We start from the raw sequence: 19432 nt of genomic DNA, 5'->3' as shown, positions 1-19432 counted from the left end.
CTTTTTTTAAATGTCGATGTAAAATGAGTGAAGCAAAAGTAAATCAGCCTAGTGTCCATGGCATGCTGAGGAACGCAGTTGGGGTCAGTGTTATTGCAGGGCAATCAATTAAATTAATCTGAATCAAACAATCAAAGATCTATTATGTACTGTTGTTATAGAGAAGGCTTTGAGCACATTATAAAATACTAGACTAGCATCAATTTATGTTGTTTAAACTTTAAACTGAAACTTGAATAAAGTTAATTATACAAACTACAAGATGTTCTTTTTCCCTGTGATTTGGACTTCACTATAAAGCCAAACTTGCAAAGAGCTGTCCTGACTAGCATTATCCTTCTTGCGTAGATCAGCGAGAAAATGAGATCTAACAACATGCATCTGGAAGCCTGACTTTTTCTTATGTTGTAGTCCCTTATACAACAGATTATCTTTTGAAGTAGCATGTTTCTAAATAGGCTACTGACAGATAAGTACCTCAGTCTGCACTATTGAATCAGCACCATTCATTGCTTTTGTTGGCTTCAGGACTGAGGAGGGTTTGCTTTTTTCCTGCCGAGGATGAGTAGGTGATGGATTTATGGCTTCTCTGTTTTTACGTAAGACTATCACATTCCAGTGGAGACAAAACAACTCATCCCAAAATGTACTTAAGAGAAAAGTGCCAAATGATGGAAAGTAAGCATTAGCGCCCAGTGGATGTGAACACTAGGTTTGACGAATGACAATGTGAATGTACCCACCACTACATTGCTAAGGGAAAGATGTGTAGCGATTTATCGTGCACGATTTATTGTGCACAACGATTCGTTTGATATCTCATGAAATTACGGCGACCGGTCACCTGTTACACCTACATGTCAGTTAAGTTTAGCCACAAAAATGTGGCTGTGACGCAGGTACCAGTCCCTGTGAGGTGACAGCCGTTACAGCAGTTGTGACTTTTGAGTTTAACCACAAAAAGTTGATTGTGAATTGGCGATGTGACAGTTAAGTGTATGCACCAAAGCGAATAGTTAAAATTAGCACCCTAAGAAAGTCCATCCCATAACAAAACCTGCACCAGGTGAGAAAACACAACTCTTACAGCTGTGATGATGCCTGTTTTTATAGTCAATGCAATTTAATGAACGGGTTTGTATGATATCGTACGAAAACGTATGTACAACCATTCGTATAATATCCTACAAAATTACAGCGACTGCCGGCCGGTCACGTGACAACCAGTCACATGACAGCTCAGTTTAGCGGTCTTTAAGGAAAGACTGCTAACAAGGAAAGGTTACTGTTAGCCGGGTACAGGGCACCGTGAGGTTCCAGTCGTTTCAGCAGCCAATGCCGTTAAGTTTGCCAACAAAAGGGGACTATGAGCTATAGCTACTATGAGTTTAAGATTAGAAAAAAAGATTGTAGTTTGGGTTAAAAGACCAGTTCCCTTAAGTAATACTCTTGGGACACAAACACCCGTTTCCTGGAGGAAAGTCTTGTGTTTTCCCCTAAACATTTTCCGGGACACAAACTCTGCTTCCCCGTTTGAAAGCCCTGTGTTTTATGACCCATCCACCCATCCATCCACCACAACTCTCTTCACGCTCTTATATAGGGCTGTGCAATTAATCAAAATGTAAACGTGATTATGATTTTGGCTCCCAATAATCACAAAAACAGAATAATCGAGAAAAACAATTATTTAGCTCATTACATTTTGCAAGTAAACTCTTATTTTCTCTTGTGTTCTGAATGAAAAAATAAAGTTTCAATAGGAAAAGTATTAATGCAAAGTTCACAGTTGTATGTGTTTTTTTTTTACTGTTGATTTATTTAACTTTTTCCACAGTTTTTTTAAGTTCAATAATTGCAACATCTTTCCAGAAGTCAACGAGTAATCGTGTTAAATTATTGTGATTTCAATATTGACCGAAATAATCGTGATTATATTTTTTCCCATAATCGAGCAGCCCTACTCTTATACATCGGCAGTCATTGCAGTGTATACAGTAATAAATATGTGGAATACATATGAATTACAGTGTATTACTTTCCGTAGCTATATGTACGAAGGGATCATGAGAACAGCCTGTTGTAGATGATGCTGAAAAGATCTCAGAGCTGTCACATAACCACGTCAAGCTGAATGGCAGTTAGCTAATTTTAATTGATACAACAAACTATATTAGTGAAATTGTTTTTTTGAAGTTTTGAGAAACTGATGCCACGTCCACAACTTAGCCCCACCAAAACCAAGATCTACCCTTTTGTACTTCAATGGTCCATTGCCTGTCAGTGGTGCTTTCAAGTGCAGTGTAGAGAAAAGGCAGAACAAGACAATGTGTACATTCTTTGTGATTAAGGATGACAGACTCAATGTTCTCAGCTACAAAGCATCCAATGCACTGGGACTGGTTAAAGTAGTCACAGCAGTATCGACACCACAGTGTTGCAAAGCTGGTGGAAAGTCAACTGTTTTAAGGAACCGGAAAACTAAAAGACTTTCAGGTAAAGCTTCACATAAGTCCTGACATCAAAATACCTTGCCAACCACATTGACGTGTGTCATTCCACATCTGCCTGGAGGTTGAGGATGAGCTTTGAACACTGGAAGCAGATTACATCATTGAGGAGGTCACTGGCACTAGTGATGGGTATTGCCTGTCATCCCACCTCCCAAGCTGAAAGATCCTGACAAAGTAAGAATTTGTGTTGACATGTGCCAAGCTAACACGGCCATAGAGAGGGAACACTCAGCGAAAGCGGTCTCACACTCAATCATAAACAAATGTGAGTTCAACAAGTCCAGGCTCAAGTTCTTTAGTTTTATCTTTTGTGCACAAGGTGTTTCAGCCGATCCCAAGAAAGTCGCTGCAGTTTCGCATGCTGCAGACCCCCAAAATCCAGGTGAAATCAAAAGTACTGGGTATAGCAATTTATTGCGCTAATTTTATTAAAGACTTCTCTTCCATCTCAAAACCGTGTTGCAAGCTCATCAGAAAAGACACACTCTGGGTATGGGTCCCAGAACAGCAAGCTGACAAGACACTGAAAGACTAACCAATGACACTACAATGTTATACTTCGACCCAGGTAGAGAGACATAACTCATTGTTGCCCTGTCGGACACGGTACTCTGCAAAATTGATGAAAACAGGTGAAGCACATAATATTACGCTAGTCGGTCTATCAGCAATGTGGAAAGGAGATACTCCCAGATAGAAAAGGAAGTGCTGGCAATTCTGTGGAGCTGTGAGCATTTTCACCTACACATCTAAGGTCATCCTTGAACTCTAGTGACAGATGTAACAATCCAAGGTCAAGACCACCAGCCAGGATTGTAAGATGGGGACTGAGGCTTCAGCCCTACAACTTCAAGGTGGAATAGGTCTATATACTACGTAATATATGTCTATATGTCTCGTCACCCCATCCCCTTTCAGACAGGTGACAGCACACATGCTGACATACTATATAGCAGTTCAGACAAGTTAGCAGTTAACTAACAACATCACATGATTGAGACATTGTACTGTGTAATGAGTTGATTGAAATTGGTTTAATATGTGTCAGAAAGTCAAAGCATTATATTGGTAATTGCTTTAAAAAAGAAAAGGGAAAAAAAATGTTTAACCTTTATTTAGCAGGTAAGTCGATCAAGTCAACTACTCATTTGCAACAACATACAACCACAGTCCAACCTGCTGGCTACTGAGCAGCTCCACTGAAGTAGTTGGGGTTAAGGGGGCACCTCAGTGGTGGTAAAGAGGGACAAGCACTGCTCCTTCACTTTCCCCACCCAGTTTTTTCTGTCAGTCAGGGGATTGAATCAGTGACTTCCCGGTCCCAAACTCGCTTCTTTAACCACTAGGCCTCCACTGATGTTCTTAGGACTATTATGTGTTCACAGTGAAACTATGCCACCTGGCGGAGGTACATGACTTGCAATCAATCAGCAAACAGGGAAATCTGTGCGTGTAAAAGCTTCAGTTAGTAAACAATATTACTTCTCAGTAAGTCATTTTTCATCTGGTGCAATCTACACAAGAGAAACATTAGAGTTATAGGAGTTTCTAAAATAAATAAATTAATTCAATCAATGTTATCACACATAATGAAGCAAATATCAAGTTTCAATGTGTATCTGCATGCATCAGCAATACTGAGATGCAGCATGTATCTATAAACATTATTTGGAAACATTTCACATTATGAAACATATATTAACAGCAGAAAATTAATCGAACGTGGTTGTTGTAAGAGAGTGTGTACTAAGTCAATTTGCACTGGGCTGCAACTGCACTGAGCACAGTGTGAGTGTAAACCACCATTTTGTTCTTCTTCACTAATAACTCTGTGTTCCTCAGGTGTGGGCTATACTGTGATCCTCATAGCCCTGTATGTTGGCTTCTACTACAATGTCATCATTGCCTGGTCTCTCTACTACCTGTTCTCCTCCATGACCAATGAGCTGCCGTGGCTCAAATGTGGCAACATTTGGAACAGTGAGAACTGCACCGACCCCAAAATCCTCAACGGATCTGTCCTCGGCAACGGAACATCTTACGCCAAGTACAAGATCACCCCGGCAGCTGAGTACTATGAGTGAGTGATTTCTGAAATTCAGAGTAATTCATTTATCAGAGAGTGGCCTGTGTGGGCCATTGCATGATTTACATTTTATGCATCATTAGAAAAAATGTAATAGAAAGATTTCAAACTGACTTTTTCAATTTTTAACAGGAACGTAACATCTTTTACATCACACCTATTGACAGACACAATTAAATTCCCTTCCAACACATTTTGCCAAACCAATAGCAAATAAACACATCGGATCAAGTAACCCACAGTCACACTGCTGTGGAATTTCTGTTGATCTAATGCAACTCTCTCTGGCAACTCTTTAATGAAAACTGAATTTATTCTGAAATCATTTGAAAAAATCAAATGTCACGCTATTTGGTAAATGGCAAAATGCAGTGATCTGAATGACTGTTATATGGATAGATGCTGCTATTTAAATATTTTGATGATTACAGTACATTCACGATTGCAAAAAGATCAAAGCTTTGGCCTGCATGTAAATGTAGCCGCTGTCTTCATAACACCATCTATGTTTGCATGTTTCATTAATTCTCTATTATTGGATGTTTGTTTGATTTGAGACTTTAAACTCACGCAAATTTGAGTCAGTACTTTGAATACAGCCCACCCAAAAACAAACTGCTTCATATGGAAGTGAAGCTTTCATGTTTTGTTTCATGTTGTCTGAAATATACTAGAACAGTATGTATATCCATGAGTGCACCAGTATCCACATGAACGCGGTGACCAGTCACTGAAACACGAGTAGAGGACTCCAAAATTAACCAGCCATAAATATTTGCACTATAAAAGTTGTATACATAAAAAAGTTCAAATGCACTCTTTGATGTGCATGAAAAAGCTCCAACTGTTTATACTTCAAAGATAGCCAGTTCTTCCCCAGCTTCTGTGAAGACTTGACTGTGCAGCCCAGAGGAAGTCTGTGAAGTGACTTGGACAGTAAAAGGGACACATGCTAAGTGTGACGCACAGAATACATTGAGCATGCATCTCGAAAAAGATTGAGCTTGTGTAAAGTTCCACTCCCATTCTGCTGGGCTGCACAGTCTCGTATAGTTTGTTTATTTAATCAGTATATCTGGATATTGTTTACACTTTGAGGAACCCTCGAACTTGATATATTTTGAAGTTAACACTTTCATTTAACACGAGGTCAGCATTCACAGAAAAACACCAGCCTTGTGAATTACTACAGACTTTTAAAAAACTGATGCAATATCGCTCGAAGAGTAGACACGGTGCATAAAATCAGAAGGCAGACTGTGTTTCAGGTAGACGATTACACCTGACATATGGGAAAGAATCAGTAGATGTGCATAGACAGACTAACAACAATACGGTACTTCAAGACAGATCTTGCATGGGGTTAGGCTCTGTAGGGGACAATAAATCCTCCGGCTTACAGCTAGCTTTGAGCACAGAAGCAATGCCAGGGCACAGCATGAGAGAGTGAGGCCAACTGAGTCAACAATTCTTTTGCTTCACCTCTTACAATCTTCATCCACAAATCCTTTTGAGCCCATCGTGTTCAGAGATCATGAGTGTAGTTGCAGGAAAAAGTCAAACAACAAATTTAAAATGGAACATTCTTTCAGACTTAGTTTACACCAGAGCTGGTGTAGAGTTTAGGCTCGATAACCGAGGTGCTTAATACAGTATACAGTATTACTATTGGGTTAATATTTTAGCTGATTTATTGCCTAAAATGTACAGTACAATAGGTTTGTACATACTGTGCTTGATCGTTAGTTCATTAAAAGAACAGTGACACTGCAGATGTCATTGTGGCCATTATCAATGGCAATGAACATTACATTAGAGAAAGATGAGACTACTTGGTGACACATGTATCCTTATGACCTGTGTTAATGGATTCTTTTGGCAAATTGGAGGCTGAGGTAGTTTCTCACTACATTGACATCTTTCACATACTGTAATTGTAGTTATTTGATCCATTGTTGCCATAAAAAGCGGCCTAAATGTTTAAAGGAGCACACCGATTTATTGGGACTTTAGCTTATTCACCGTATCCCCCAGAGTTAGATAAGTCCATACATACCCTTCTCATCTCCGTGCGTGTCGTAACTCTGTCTGACACACCCACCGATTGGCTAGTTAGCACAGATCCTGGAGGTAACCGGCTCCAACTAGCCTACTGCTCCCAATAAGTGACAAAATAACGCCAACATTTTCCTATTTACATGTTGTGATTTGTATAGTCACAGTGTGTACAAATAACAAGGTCACATGAGACACAGCCATCTTCTAACGGTATACATACTGGGAACTATATTCTCAGAAGGTGAAGCACTGCTACTTGGGCGGAGTGATTTGCTCGCAGCACACGAGAAGCCCCGTGATGAGGAGCAGAGAGTAACAACGGTGCTTTTCAGGTGTTGCACTAATCACTCCGCCCTAGTAGCAGTGCTTAGCCTTCTGTGAATATAGTTCCCAGTATGTATACACCAAATTCTGTATAAGAAGGTCCTGGGTCCTGGGTCAAACAAACACAGGGTTTCACCCAGGAGGCCGGGGATTGTGTTCCGAGTGAAACCATAAGTCAAGTGTCACTTTTTTTAAATGAACCAAGTTTTACTGACCTAGGGTCTGTGAAGCAATGATGTCCATGACGTCATGTTACATCTTCATTTTAAAAGTTTTATGTGACTCATTTTATGCCATTTCCTAACCAAACTAAAACTAAAAGTTAAAGTTTACAACATGTTGAGAATAACAAGCTGGTGTGACTTTACCATCATCATGTGACAGGCGTTGTTTGGAGCTATGTGAAGACATGTCCTCTGCCAAAAAGCTGACCTGGAAGAGATCCGGGCAATTCTCTGTAATTAATTTGATAACTTGTGCAGCCTGTAGAGATCAAAGAAACCTTCAAAACCTCCCAAATCACAGCATCACGCCTATGAACTCTACAGAATAAAGCTGTCTTAAAGGTTAACTACTGTTTTTTTCAACCTGGACCCTATTTTCCTATGTTTTTGTGTCTAAGTGACTGACGGGAACAACAATCTTTAACATTGGTCCTTCATTAGTGCTCTTTTTGCCGCTGACAGGCTCAGATTAATATTCTAAGTGTCTGACAACATTATAGAAAGGATCCCTTCACAGTTTAACCAGAAACATCTCTCATTCTCACATTCTGTACTAGTTTGCACTTGGCAAAGATGTACAGATAGCCACTGTTTTTTTTACAACCATGACAGACATTCCTTAACCTCTGCTTTATCATCTTACACATCACACTCCACTGTTATGGTGACCATTTCAGTAGATTTAGTCACTAACATTGTTGCGGAAACACAAAATGCACACTTTCTGCATTACGGCATTACTTCAAATACTAAGTTACTCCTCTAGTAAACTATAAAAAAAAAAAAAACATTGAGCACACTGGGTAATAACAAATTCAACACATGAACTGGTTACTATGGACTCGTCACTAGGCTTCCTCAGTCATTATATATTTTAGCATATAGGTAAAGCTGCCAAAGGTGAACATTATCCAAAACTCCATTTCTCAGACGAGCGTCAATTTGGGAGCTTGCATGCTACCACTCCTTCCTTCTCAAATGCCTTGAAAAGGCTGTCGTTTGCACAATTTCACAAATAATCAACGGGAACGAAAGGATATTTGAGTCGGGTATGGCTGCAGCCTGGAGACCTCCCGTCTCATGTCCTCCCAGCTGGTGCTGGCCCCGAGCTTCGACTTTTCAAAATAAAAGCGTGCGTCTGGTCCGCTATGTTTTCGTTGTTTTTTTGGATGTTTTTTAACTAAACAGTACGGCAATTATGCTAATGAATACAATTGTTTTTTCAGCAGATGTCTTAGTAACAACATGATGGAGCTAGCGAAGCAGTTTTGCGTGTATGTGCGGGCGGGATTTATTCAGTTTGGGAAATCCCACAGTCTCTACAAAGCTATAGCTCAAATTGTCTGGCTGACTAAACAGGGAGGGACCCATCTGCTAGCAATGGGGGGCCGAGACTGAGAGCTACATGGAAAAATATGCACCAAACAAGCCACTTTGAAATGTTGCTGTTTTCATGAATACAAAAGTTGGATGACCCACCCCACCCCCCCAGACTAAAAAACGTTGGGTGATCCTCCCTTCAACAAATAATAAAAAGGCATGACCCTCCCCTATTTCCCTCTCGATGGTCCATTCCATAAATACCGAACGGTCCCTAATCCTACCAGACTCCAATACTTTCTGCGTGTATAGAGCCAACATATTTTCAGATGTTAAGCGATAAACTGTGTTCATTTCAGCCAAAACTAGAGTTGTGATGGTTGGAAAAGTGGAAAGACGACCCAAAACGGCTTTTCTTAGTTTTATTTTTTTTCTATTGACTTTGAATGAAGTGTATTTTCCGATGCTAAAATGACTGTTTATTTACATGGAGTTTGGTGGGTTTAGCGAATGCAATTTCGCGGATGTTTTTATGTTTAAAAAAAGGATCTCTTACTCTGAAATCCTTTCCATAATGTTGTCAGACACTTAGAATATTAATCTGAGCCTGTCAGTGGCAAAATGAGCACTTTTGTAAAAGTTAATACAAGCTGGAAAACTGCCCTATTAACTTACATCTTTGGAAACCCCCCTTCCTCCACACCTTTTGGACAGGGGATGATTGCATCCAACATTTTCTGTAACTTTTTTTTAAACCGGCGTCTGACATTCACGTCAACGCCAAGCAGTAGATGGCAGGTGCGCGGAGCTGAGAAAATTAGCAGGGTTTAAACTTGTTTTTAAAGCTCTTTTTTTTAATCTATTTTACTTCTGCCACTTTTTATCCGTACAACCGAGTGCAACACTATGACTATCTCTATGACAGTTGGGTTTTTAGCTTGCCTTCAAATGTGGCCTCTCAGAACAGCAATAAACACTTCTACAAGATCTTTTTAAGCATAACCTGGCCCATAAGGTCACGGGCAAAAGTCAAAATGCAGGCTGGCAGGTCTCAATTCTATAACTGGGCTTTACGTATATAGTGTGTTTACACTGGAAAAGTAATCAAGTGAGTATCCAAAGTGGACATGCATACTGTTATGCACATTTAATCTGCTTGATCATTGAGTGTGTGTGTGTGTGTGACATTCATGGAAGCACACTATTGTCCCAGAAAGTAATACATCTTTGGACAAACACTGAGCTTTTTGTGTAAGCCCCCCTAATCAGTCAAGTAGACATACAGTAATGTATATCCGATTCAGTTACAAAGTTTTCAGGAATAGAAAAAGAAAACTTTTGAAAGAAATTATAACAACAACTTGTTTCATTATCATGGACCCACATCCCTTCTCTTTGCATCTAGCCTGAAGCAACCACATCTGATTTCATGTCAAGGATAACTGGACGTGATAAATGACCCTCATTTAAACAAAAAAATCTAATTACATAGACACTTGAGAAGATTGCTTTCACTTCAATCGCACATGCCATGTTACACATTTGTTGAAATAATTACATTTAAAATAACAAGTATAGTGCATTTGTAATTAATTAAATAAATCAGGTTGAAATGAGATAGAACCCCTTAGCTGTGTTTTGATACTCAGGTCTGTAGTCCTTTTTATTTATATATTTTTGCATGCCCTATTTCACGTTCTGTAACCAACATTAAGACCAGGCTGCATGCAATAGTGTGCCAGCCTAAAGTACACAGAGACCAACTAATGGTAACATTGAGTGTTAGGATAGCAGCTGAGTAACGATAAGAATAAATGTGTTTAGAGTAACTGGGCCAACGGGACCTTGATTGATGTTATAGTGATGTTATTTACTGGCAGTGCACTACCAATGCTATCAGTTGTACAAGGAGGCCTTGAGGCATTACAACACAACACTACGAGGCCCTCTGGTCAGTGCATAGACTCTAAATTTCTCTCCCCAAATAAACTGACGTATTCACGCCGCTATCTGCGTCCCCATGGACCCAATAACTTTGAAATTCATTATCAGCGACAGATAAGTAAATGATGAAGAGGAGTTTCACAGATCCTTTGGTCCCTTCAGATTGCATGTCTGAACATACTTTAGCTTGTGTGTTCCTGAGGGTGTTTTGTTTCGGGCTGTTGTATCAGATCCAAATCCAGTTCCGCTGTTTATCCGTAACATCACATGCAAACTTTATTGAATCTTTTTTGAGGAAAGTTTTAGGAAATTACTATAAGTCCATTTTATTTTGTGGTTGGCTCTTTAAGTGAGCTGTACAACATTTTCAACACAACACATAGTAATGCAGGTGAGCTCATAATGTCACCAGATGATAAGACAACATACTGAAAGCAGTGTCTGAATGAAGTGGCCACAATAATTTGATGTATTGTATCGCATGAACTTGGCCCTTACTCTACTATTATTATCTGAAGTTGGGTGCTTCCTTCCCACTACTCTGAGCAGAGATTCAAAGAATGAGCTTGCAGCTGGGAACAATATTTAGATAGGGATAGAAGAGACACCATTTTTCTCCCTTCGTTTAACTGTGGCAAAATAAAACACTTGATCCTTGATCTGACAGTAAGTGTTTGGCTCGAGGACAATAAAAGTGAAACAATACCAAAGTATTTAAAACCATTAAGCATTCAAAATCATTTTGTGTGTAGTTCGGAGAAAAAGAAAGACAAAATGTTCACTTTAAAAGCCAGTCAACAGAGAGCTGTATTTACCAGCTTCACTAAGCTTTCACCAAAGAACGTACTTTAGGTAAAGGATATTTATTCTACATTAGTGTTGAAACTAATTTGAATTAATTTGTTGTAGGTCATTTAACTGAATAATTTGGCCAATGATGAACTGGGATGATATGGCAGTAACAGACTGGAAATGCTGGTTAAAGGTGGAGTGCTGTAATGCATGTCCTAAAGGTAGTTACACACCAACCAGACGGCCGACAGTCGGCAGAAAAGGCAGTCGGACTGATCAGTCGGGTCCCTGAGGTACTGCTCTGTATTGTTTCCCAGAAAATGAAAACTGGCAGCTGATTGGACGAACGCGTCACGTGGTTCTTTTTTCTCTGGAAATTCACAGCCAGACTGTTATGGCGGCTTGTTCAGAATACGATCTCATATTGTACTAAAATAGTTCACCGAAACGTGTTTCTGAAAACATTTTAAGCAAGAAATAGGCCATGCAGTTTCTGAATCTGTCTTCATTTCAGATCGACAAAGGTTAGTTTAAAAGATTTTTGTCAGATTTTGAGAGGCTCATCCGCTCGCCATTTCCGACTGAACATATCGGTTCGGCCCAAATGAAGGCCAACGGCTCCTCCGACGGACGACGGCACCGAACACACCGAACAAATTCGAGTCACCGACCTCGCCAGACGGTCCGACTGCCGATAATCGGCTCTGTGTGTCACCACCTTTAGAGAGCGTCTATCCCATACTTCATTTCCCATCTTCACCTCAGACACCTACAGTGTGGGCTGTTTTGCTTAGACTCCCCTCAGCTGCTACAGAACCTGGGTGGGCCTGTTCTACATCTTTAACAGTTCAGATGTAGCCAAAAGAAATAACATACCATACCATATAACAATGACATCACATTATATGTTCCGAGTAGTGCTTATCGTAGTTCTGTGAATTATAGGACACAATTTTATTATCTATTAATAATACAAAGCAATTATTGATTTCTCACTGATAACAGTATACAGTATATCAGAATTAAAGAATGTCCTCTGGATATCATGATACAGTACATATTCTTTCTCTTGTGTGTGTGGGTGTCTTTCTGCAGACGGGGTGTGCTACATCTCCATGAGAGTAGGGGTATCCAGGACCTGGGCCTGCCTCGCTGGGATTTGTCATTGTGTCTCGTGGTGGTGGTCTTCATCCTCTATTTCAGCCTGTGGAAAGGTGTCAAGTCCTCAGGGAAGGTACAGGCCTGGACCACCAAACAACAACAACAATTGTTACTTTCTCGATTCTTTCTTCTTTTGCTTTAAAAAAAAAATTAGAACCCAAATCATTTTATGCCAACTATAATATCTGCACAAATGTTTGTAGCTGTGATACATTTCGCAGACGTCTTGTAAAGCAGCTCAGTATAAACTGTTGGTACTGGGTCGAACAAGTCAGGAATCAGTCATGAACATTGTGAGGACTGGAGACTATTTTCCCATTTACATTCAATGCTATATAATCCACTGGAGTTACTTGCAATAAAGCTACAAATTATAGCAAACATTGTGATTTTGAAGTTACAATCATAGTGTTTAAGTTATCATATCCACTACATATTGCATTACATTTTGTACATACAGTATTGTTTCATGCTGTATGTGTAGCACATACCCTTACAACTCTAAGAGTCAGACAGTAAGAGAGGGGGAGTGGGACTTTTTCCACTTTTCTGTTAATATATACTGCCAGCCACATTCTGAGTCTGTTTATTGAAAGAATGGTTCAATGAAAATGGGCTGCATGATGTATGTATTTTTTCCCCCTTTTATCTGTTTGTGTGTGTATTCAGGTGGTGTACATCACAGCTACCATGCCCTACGTGGTACTTTTTGTTTTGTTGATCCGAGGCATAACTCTACCAGGGTCCTGGGACGGCATCAAGGCCTACCTCCACATAGACTTCAAGCGGCTCAACAATCTAGAGGTTAGAGACACAACCCATCCATGGGTGTTGGAGAGATTTTGAATGGGTCAACATAGGATCAATAGTGAGAAAAATTAATGATTCTTGCTTTCAGTATGAAATCCCATGTTTCAATGTGTTAGTTGTGTTTTTTGTTGAATCTTTTCCATTTATGTTAGACTCTATGAGTAACATGTACGTCAAAGTCTAGCCTATGTGGATTTAGAGAGCCTTTTTGTCTGGGCTACTGTAATTTATTGGGAGGAGTATCTCAATCTCTGAGGGCTAAAAGCTAGATTCCCACTGGTGCCTCTCATACTGAATGTATGTATATGAATGAATGTACTCAATGCACACATACCTAAGATACAATCTTCCACTAGCTGAGTTGATGTATATGTGTAAGAGTTTAGAAAAACTCGATCAGTTATGTATAGCTTTAATTCACATGTTTTGCAAACCAGAGCCATGTGTGTTCCAAAGAAAGCCACACAGCTTGGTCGAAATAATTGAATGATGAAAATAATGACCTAAATAACGAAAAGCATGTGCATATCTGTGTGGTATTTTAGTCTGGAAGCATTGTTTTTAGGAATTCAAAAGCTTTTTTTTGTTTTTCTTTCATATTTGCTCTAGGTGTGGATTGATGCTGCCACCCAGATATTCTACTCACTAGGAGCAGGATTTGGGGTGCTCATTGCTTTTGCAAGTTATAACAAATTTGACAACAACTGCTACAGGTAAGAGCTTGCGCTTTATTTGTGATGTTTTATAATCCAAAACAAGCCCACAGCAACATAACATCCTGCTGTCTTTAAGCAGCCGGTTTTCTCCAGGATGTAACTGAATCACGCAGAGGTGATGCTAATCTGTTCGGCTGACCCGGATGGCCAGGTGTTAACAGGACAGATAAAGTACAGGGCAGGAAGCGTTGCCAGATAATGGCCAAAGGCTGTATGTTTACTGGTTTTTCATAGTGCTGCTCTTCTTCAGGAAAAGCAGGCATTAGGTTGTGAGCTTGGCTTATCTTTTTCCACATTAATAGCTAGCAGTGGGGCTGTTGGAGGCAGACGCTGTTGGCAAAACAGCAGGTTGTCCTATCATGTTTGTAAATTTACTACACCCAGCAGACAAAACTTATCTTGCTGAAGCTACTGAAAAACTGTTAATGCTGACATGATCTCGCTGCTGCAGTACAGCTATCTAAAAAATGGTTCTTATCGAACACGTCATCTCCCAACGGGGGAAATATAATGCAAAGTGTCATCATAGAGGCTTCCAAGCTAAATCAGTGCTGGACTGTAAGTAATTAGCATTATGGGCCCTTCCTCTCATGTCCTGTCTCGTTTCCTCCACCTTCTTCAACCCCAGACGGGCTTCTTGCCTTCCTCCCCTTTCATGTCCCATTTAGAAATGTGTGTGGACTGCTGGCAGGTGGGATTTGCATTATCAAATCTGAACTAGGTGAAAGGCAGCAGCCCGGATGAGCCAGTGCTGTTAGAAAAATAGGCAATGAACACAGACTTTTGTTTGAATGCCCACACAGATGGAGGGAATCTGCATAATGTATAGTGCAGTGAGTGAGTAGCAGTGTGTCCTCCATCACTCCTACCTGTAATGAAAACATAACCCCAGGAACCAAGGAAAAAAAACATTTCATAGGTTTAAATGTTAAATGTCTGGTAGAAAACTGCCAGAGCAATCACACAAGTACAAGATAAGGACGCAGCACTGCTGCCATTCTTTGTTGGTTATGTCTACTAGATTGTGTTAAATGCCTGCTTTTCAAAAGGTTCTGTGGCCTGCTGGACTTAAAATTCAAAATGCCCCGTCTCAGTTATCAGTACAATATATTCCAAATTGAACTTTTCAGTTATCTAAAATAAAAACAATTCAAAATGATCAGGAAATCATACTTAAAATTAAATTAAATCTTGAAATACTTTGTAGAACTGCAAGCTAATTTGAATTATTCTGTTTAAATAACATTTCCAGAGCCTTGTACTTGAACTGGACAGCTTCCAGTTGTATAATGAATATAAATCCCTTCTTTCTTCACGAGTGTGCCTAAACGATAATGACTCTGTATTTAATGTATTAGTTCTTCATAAACAAGGCTTTAAGTGAGGCACATGCTCTTGTGATGTAAAGCAGCACCTGTGCATGTGTGTAATGACCTGATTGACCAAACTGAAGAGTAGGATTGAATAAAAACTGAAAGAAAAGTTCTCACCAAGGTTCTTATCACAGCCTGCACACAGTACAAAAAGAAAAGGGAGGGAAAGTCAGTGGTAAGAAAATGCTTCATTAAGAGATATCTGTTCCTCAGCCCAGGAGGTGGCCATGGTCGAGATGACCCTGTTTTTTAGACAACCGTAGGTTAGTGGCCACAGAACAGCACACTAATTACCTATCAAACCACCAAGGAGAAGAGAACAAAAGTTTCTCATTAAACTGAATATCTGATCTAAAACAGTGTTTGGCAGACGATCAACCCATGAAAAACTTGAAAGATATCAGGTAACACATGGCCTCATTTTGACTTTACACATTCAGGTCAAAAGCATGCTACTGGCCTAATGTCTCTTTTAACAAGAGATAGTTTGTCCCTGTAAAGAAATAAAGTTGGTGACTCGCCAAGCTACAACTAAAAACAAAAATGTTGGAGATTGGTAACATGGACCTTCAGGGTTGGACAGTTGTGGAGTTTAGAAATGGAAAATTTACAGATAAAGAAACCTAGCTTTCTCTTGAACTTGTTTTTGTTGTTGTGTGTTTTCTTTTTCTAGGGACGCTCTCTTGACCAGCACTGTGAACTGCGTCACCAGTTTCTTCTCAGGGTTTGCCATCTTCTCTGTGCTTGGTTACATGGCTTACAAACATGGGGTGAAAATTGAAGATGTGGCAACAGAGGGTAAGTGCTGGTGTCCAAGGCCCTGTTCACACTTAACATTAACATGTGTCTTGGGTGATCCGATCACGAATGGACGGCTCCAAGTACAGTTGTGTAGTACAGTTGTGTATGCAGCCAAGACTGGAAGTAGTGTGTATAGCATACACACTACTTAAATTATACACTGTATGCAAATGGGTCATGGGCCACCTACTCAACTGACGTCCTCTGCGTTAGTGGAAGTAACACCAACAGTGTCATATTAACAAATTCTGAAAAATTTGTAAAGCCCAAATATGCATGAGTCTTCTTCTCAATCATCTTGGGCAATTTGGTTTGACAGGACCATGCCAAGGCCCAGTGTGTATTGTTTTGATTTCTTCTTTTTCTTCTTTTAATTTCAGACTAGGCACAGTAAGTACATTGCTGTTGCTCGGCGGTTAAAGACAACGACCCATTTGGTCTTTGCAAACAGAAATGTATGTAGAGATGTACGAGTTTATTTGCATATAGTGCGGAGAGCTGAGATCCGATCCCACGTGGTCACTCAACATGCACATTGAGACATGAGGATATTTTGTATCTTTTTTGTCACTTGCTCTAACATTATTTATTGATACAATATTTTGGTCATGCATACAAATTTGCACTTTGTAAACATTTACGAAAGTCATCACTTTTGTGTGTGCATGTTTCTGTGTGTGTGTGTGTGTGTGTGTGTGTGTGTGTGTGTACAGGGGCAGGATTGGTGTTTATCATTTACCCTGAGGCAATTTCTACACTGCCTGGCTCAACATTTTGGGCTATTGTGTTCTTCATCATGTTGCTGACTCTGGGCATTGACAGCTCGGTGAGTCCCAACGACCACTACAACCAGTTTACAAAACTCAATCATATTCTTATGACCTGAAGTAGAAATATCTTTAGCAGGATCACCACTCTGCTACATACATTTCCGTATGTATAAAAGCACGAAACAAGAATAAGACGCAAATTGAGTGGTGAATATTACTGATGAAATACATGCATACAAAAGTAGAGATGTAAAACGCTGGTATCGGTATCAGGAAGTACTGGAGTTTATGCACCGATCCGATACCATGTAATAAAGCCCTAAAGAAAATCTACGTTAAAGTAGTTTATTTATGTTCTTTTTCCGTTATAACTGACCGTCAAACTGCAGAATAACAGAAAGTTCTGTGGCGTTCATTGTTTGTGTTTGTTCATGTTTCACAAAGAGTTTAACCTGAGAGATTACCATGACTTATGTGAACAAGTCTGCTATAACATGGAAATAACACTGTAACATGTCTTCTAACTCAAGTCGACAAAATAAATGTCACGTATCATGTATTCCCAAAATTCTTTTTCTTTTAAACTTTCCCTGGTAGCATGGTTCAGGTTATGAATGTTAACATACACTGTTAATGTAACAAAAAGGTACTGTTAAATGATAAATACTGACTTCGTTACTTAATACGTTTTATTCAACATGATAATACCAATGTGTTTGATATTTTGGATGGATACTGATGCCAACTGTTAAGCAGTGCAAATAATAAAGTGTCCAGCACCTCTGTGGTGGATAGACCTTTAAAACAATTATGACTTTTGAACTGAAGGTGGGGGCAAGTTGTAGAATTTAAGTAAAAGGAGTTGAGTAATGTGGGCTAAGCTATGTTTCATTGTGATCAGTGTAAAAGTGACTGTAAACAGTCTCCAGCAACAAAAACTTCCTTCTTTGACATTTCAAAAGCCAGAGGTAATTTAACAAAACATCTGCCCAATGACTCACTCTGGAACTAAATAAACAAGACAGTTTAATCAGCTCCTATCTGTCAGCAATTTTCCCAAAGTAATTAACTTATCTTCTCAATCATTTATCAAGTAGATCAGATGACGACCATGTCAGTACTTTAAACTGTAATGTACTAGGTATGTGTATTTTGTTCTATGTTTGTGCCTGTACTTCATTATTAGGCTGATGTTAGTCACGCATTGCCAGACCTTCCTCTACAGCGCTGCCGAGGAGGGTCTGGCGAGTCCACACAACATTCCGGTATGGGAGAAAAACGTGCTGTGGTTTATTGGCATTTCTTTAAACCAATCACAATCATCATGGGCGGCGCCAAGCGCCGTACGGAGCAACGGCACCTCTGCAAAATAGCCTCAGGAAGGAACTTGTTTTGGCGGAATGTGTACGTTCAAAAGTTGTTTTAGTCGTGCAACAGAAAACTCAGACTGGACAGATAGTTTAGCTAGCTGTCTGGATTTACCCTGCAGAGATCTGAGAAAAGGTTAACCATAGTCCTCATAAATCGACCGGAGTTTAAAATGCCAACACAAAGGAAGTCCAAGGCAAAGGATATCAGGCCTAAATGAGTGAAATCCCGGAAGTGGAACGTTGTAGATATAGACTGATGTAGGATCCAAGACACATTCCCAGCCAGGGACGGACTGGGGCTAAAAAACAGTCCTGGACTTTCCCCAAATAGGCCCATCATCCGGCCATTCGCCCCTAGCCGTGAGGGACAGACACTAGCCAGGATGTCCTGATACTACGCCACAATATTGTAGCCTATCAGACAAGGTATTCACAGCAAGTAACATCTCAAAACCAATCATGATAATTGGGGTTGTGTTTATTAATGAAGCCTCAGCCTTCAAACAAAAACAAAAAATGTACAATGCCATTACATCTGCATTGAAAATAAAATATAAATAATGAAATGTCACTGGCTACAGAAACATTGGGATTAGATATTCTGTAGGCCTATACCAAAACTACACTGAGAGTGTTAGTTACTACCCTGTCATCTTTTGTGCTGCAACTATCTACAACCTGAATAAACAAATTATTTTAAAGATAGGTTATTAGCTATTATTGATGATATGTGTTGCTTTGTGTTAAAGAATTAGCACTGAATAACCTATTTAATATTTTGTCAGTGTAATATGTCATATTACACTTTTGATTCATATTAAGGCTGTGAAATTATGAAAATGACTAGGCCATATCAATTTTGTCTGTGAAGCTTTCACAAAACAACCATCAAGTCTTTGCCAGTTCCACAATAGTAAACGCAAATATGAAAGACAAGGAAAAACTGCACTCTAATGGAAGACAGACAGAAAGTGCAAGCTAGGATTTTATGGTTAAACTTTTGGTTAAATTTGGTGAATTATTTAGCCCCCTTCCCTGTTTGTTTGCACATTTGTACCAATGTATGCCTGATGTTTTCCCGTTCAATTCAATACCATAGCCTTCATCCTAGCAGCAAAAGTGAGCTCACTACAACCTCTCATATACAACGAAGTGAAATCGCGGTCAACC

General features: G+C 39.6%; 1 protein-coding gene across 2 annotated transcripts in view; it reads left to right on the top strand.

Moving 5' to 3' along the window:
• slc6a2 (solute carrier family 6 member 2) overlaps positions 1-19432 on the top strand; it is a 30680-nt gene that overhangs the window by 3176 nt on the left and 8072 nt on the right. For both annotated transcript variants that reach the window (XM_078252741.1, XM_078252749.1), the window contains 6 exons: positions 4356-4593; positions 12357-12495; positions 13092-13226; positions 13842-13945; positions 15995-16119; positions 16836-16948. In XM_078252741.1, the coding sequence (XP_078108867.1) occupies positions 4356-4593; positions 12357-12495; positions 13092-13226; positions 13842-13945; positions 15995-16119; positions 16836-16948 (854 nt within the window). The remainder of the gene's footprint in view (positions 1-4355; positions 4594-12356; positions 12496-13091; positions 13227-13841; positions 13946-15994; positions 16120-16835; positions 16949-19432) is intronic.

This window comes from Sander vitreus, chromosome 1 (assembly GCF_031162955.1).
Source record: "Sander vitreus isolate 19-12246 chromosome 1, sanVit1, whole genome shotgun sequence".
NCBI lineage: Eukaryota > Metazoa > Chordata > Actinopteri > Perciformes > Percidae > Sander > Sander vitreus.
The sequence above is the reverse complement of the archived record's forward strand: the minus strand, read 5'-3'. Positions and strand labels throughout refer to the sequence as shown.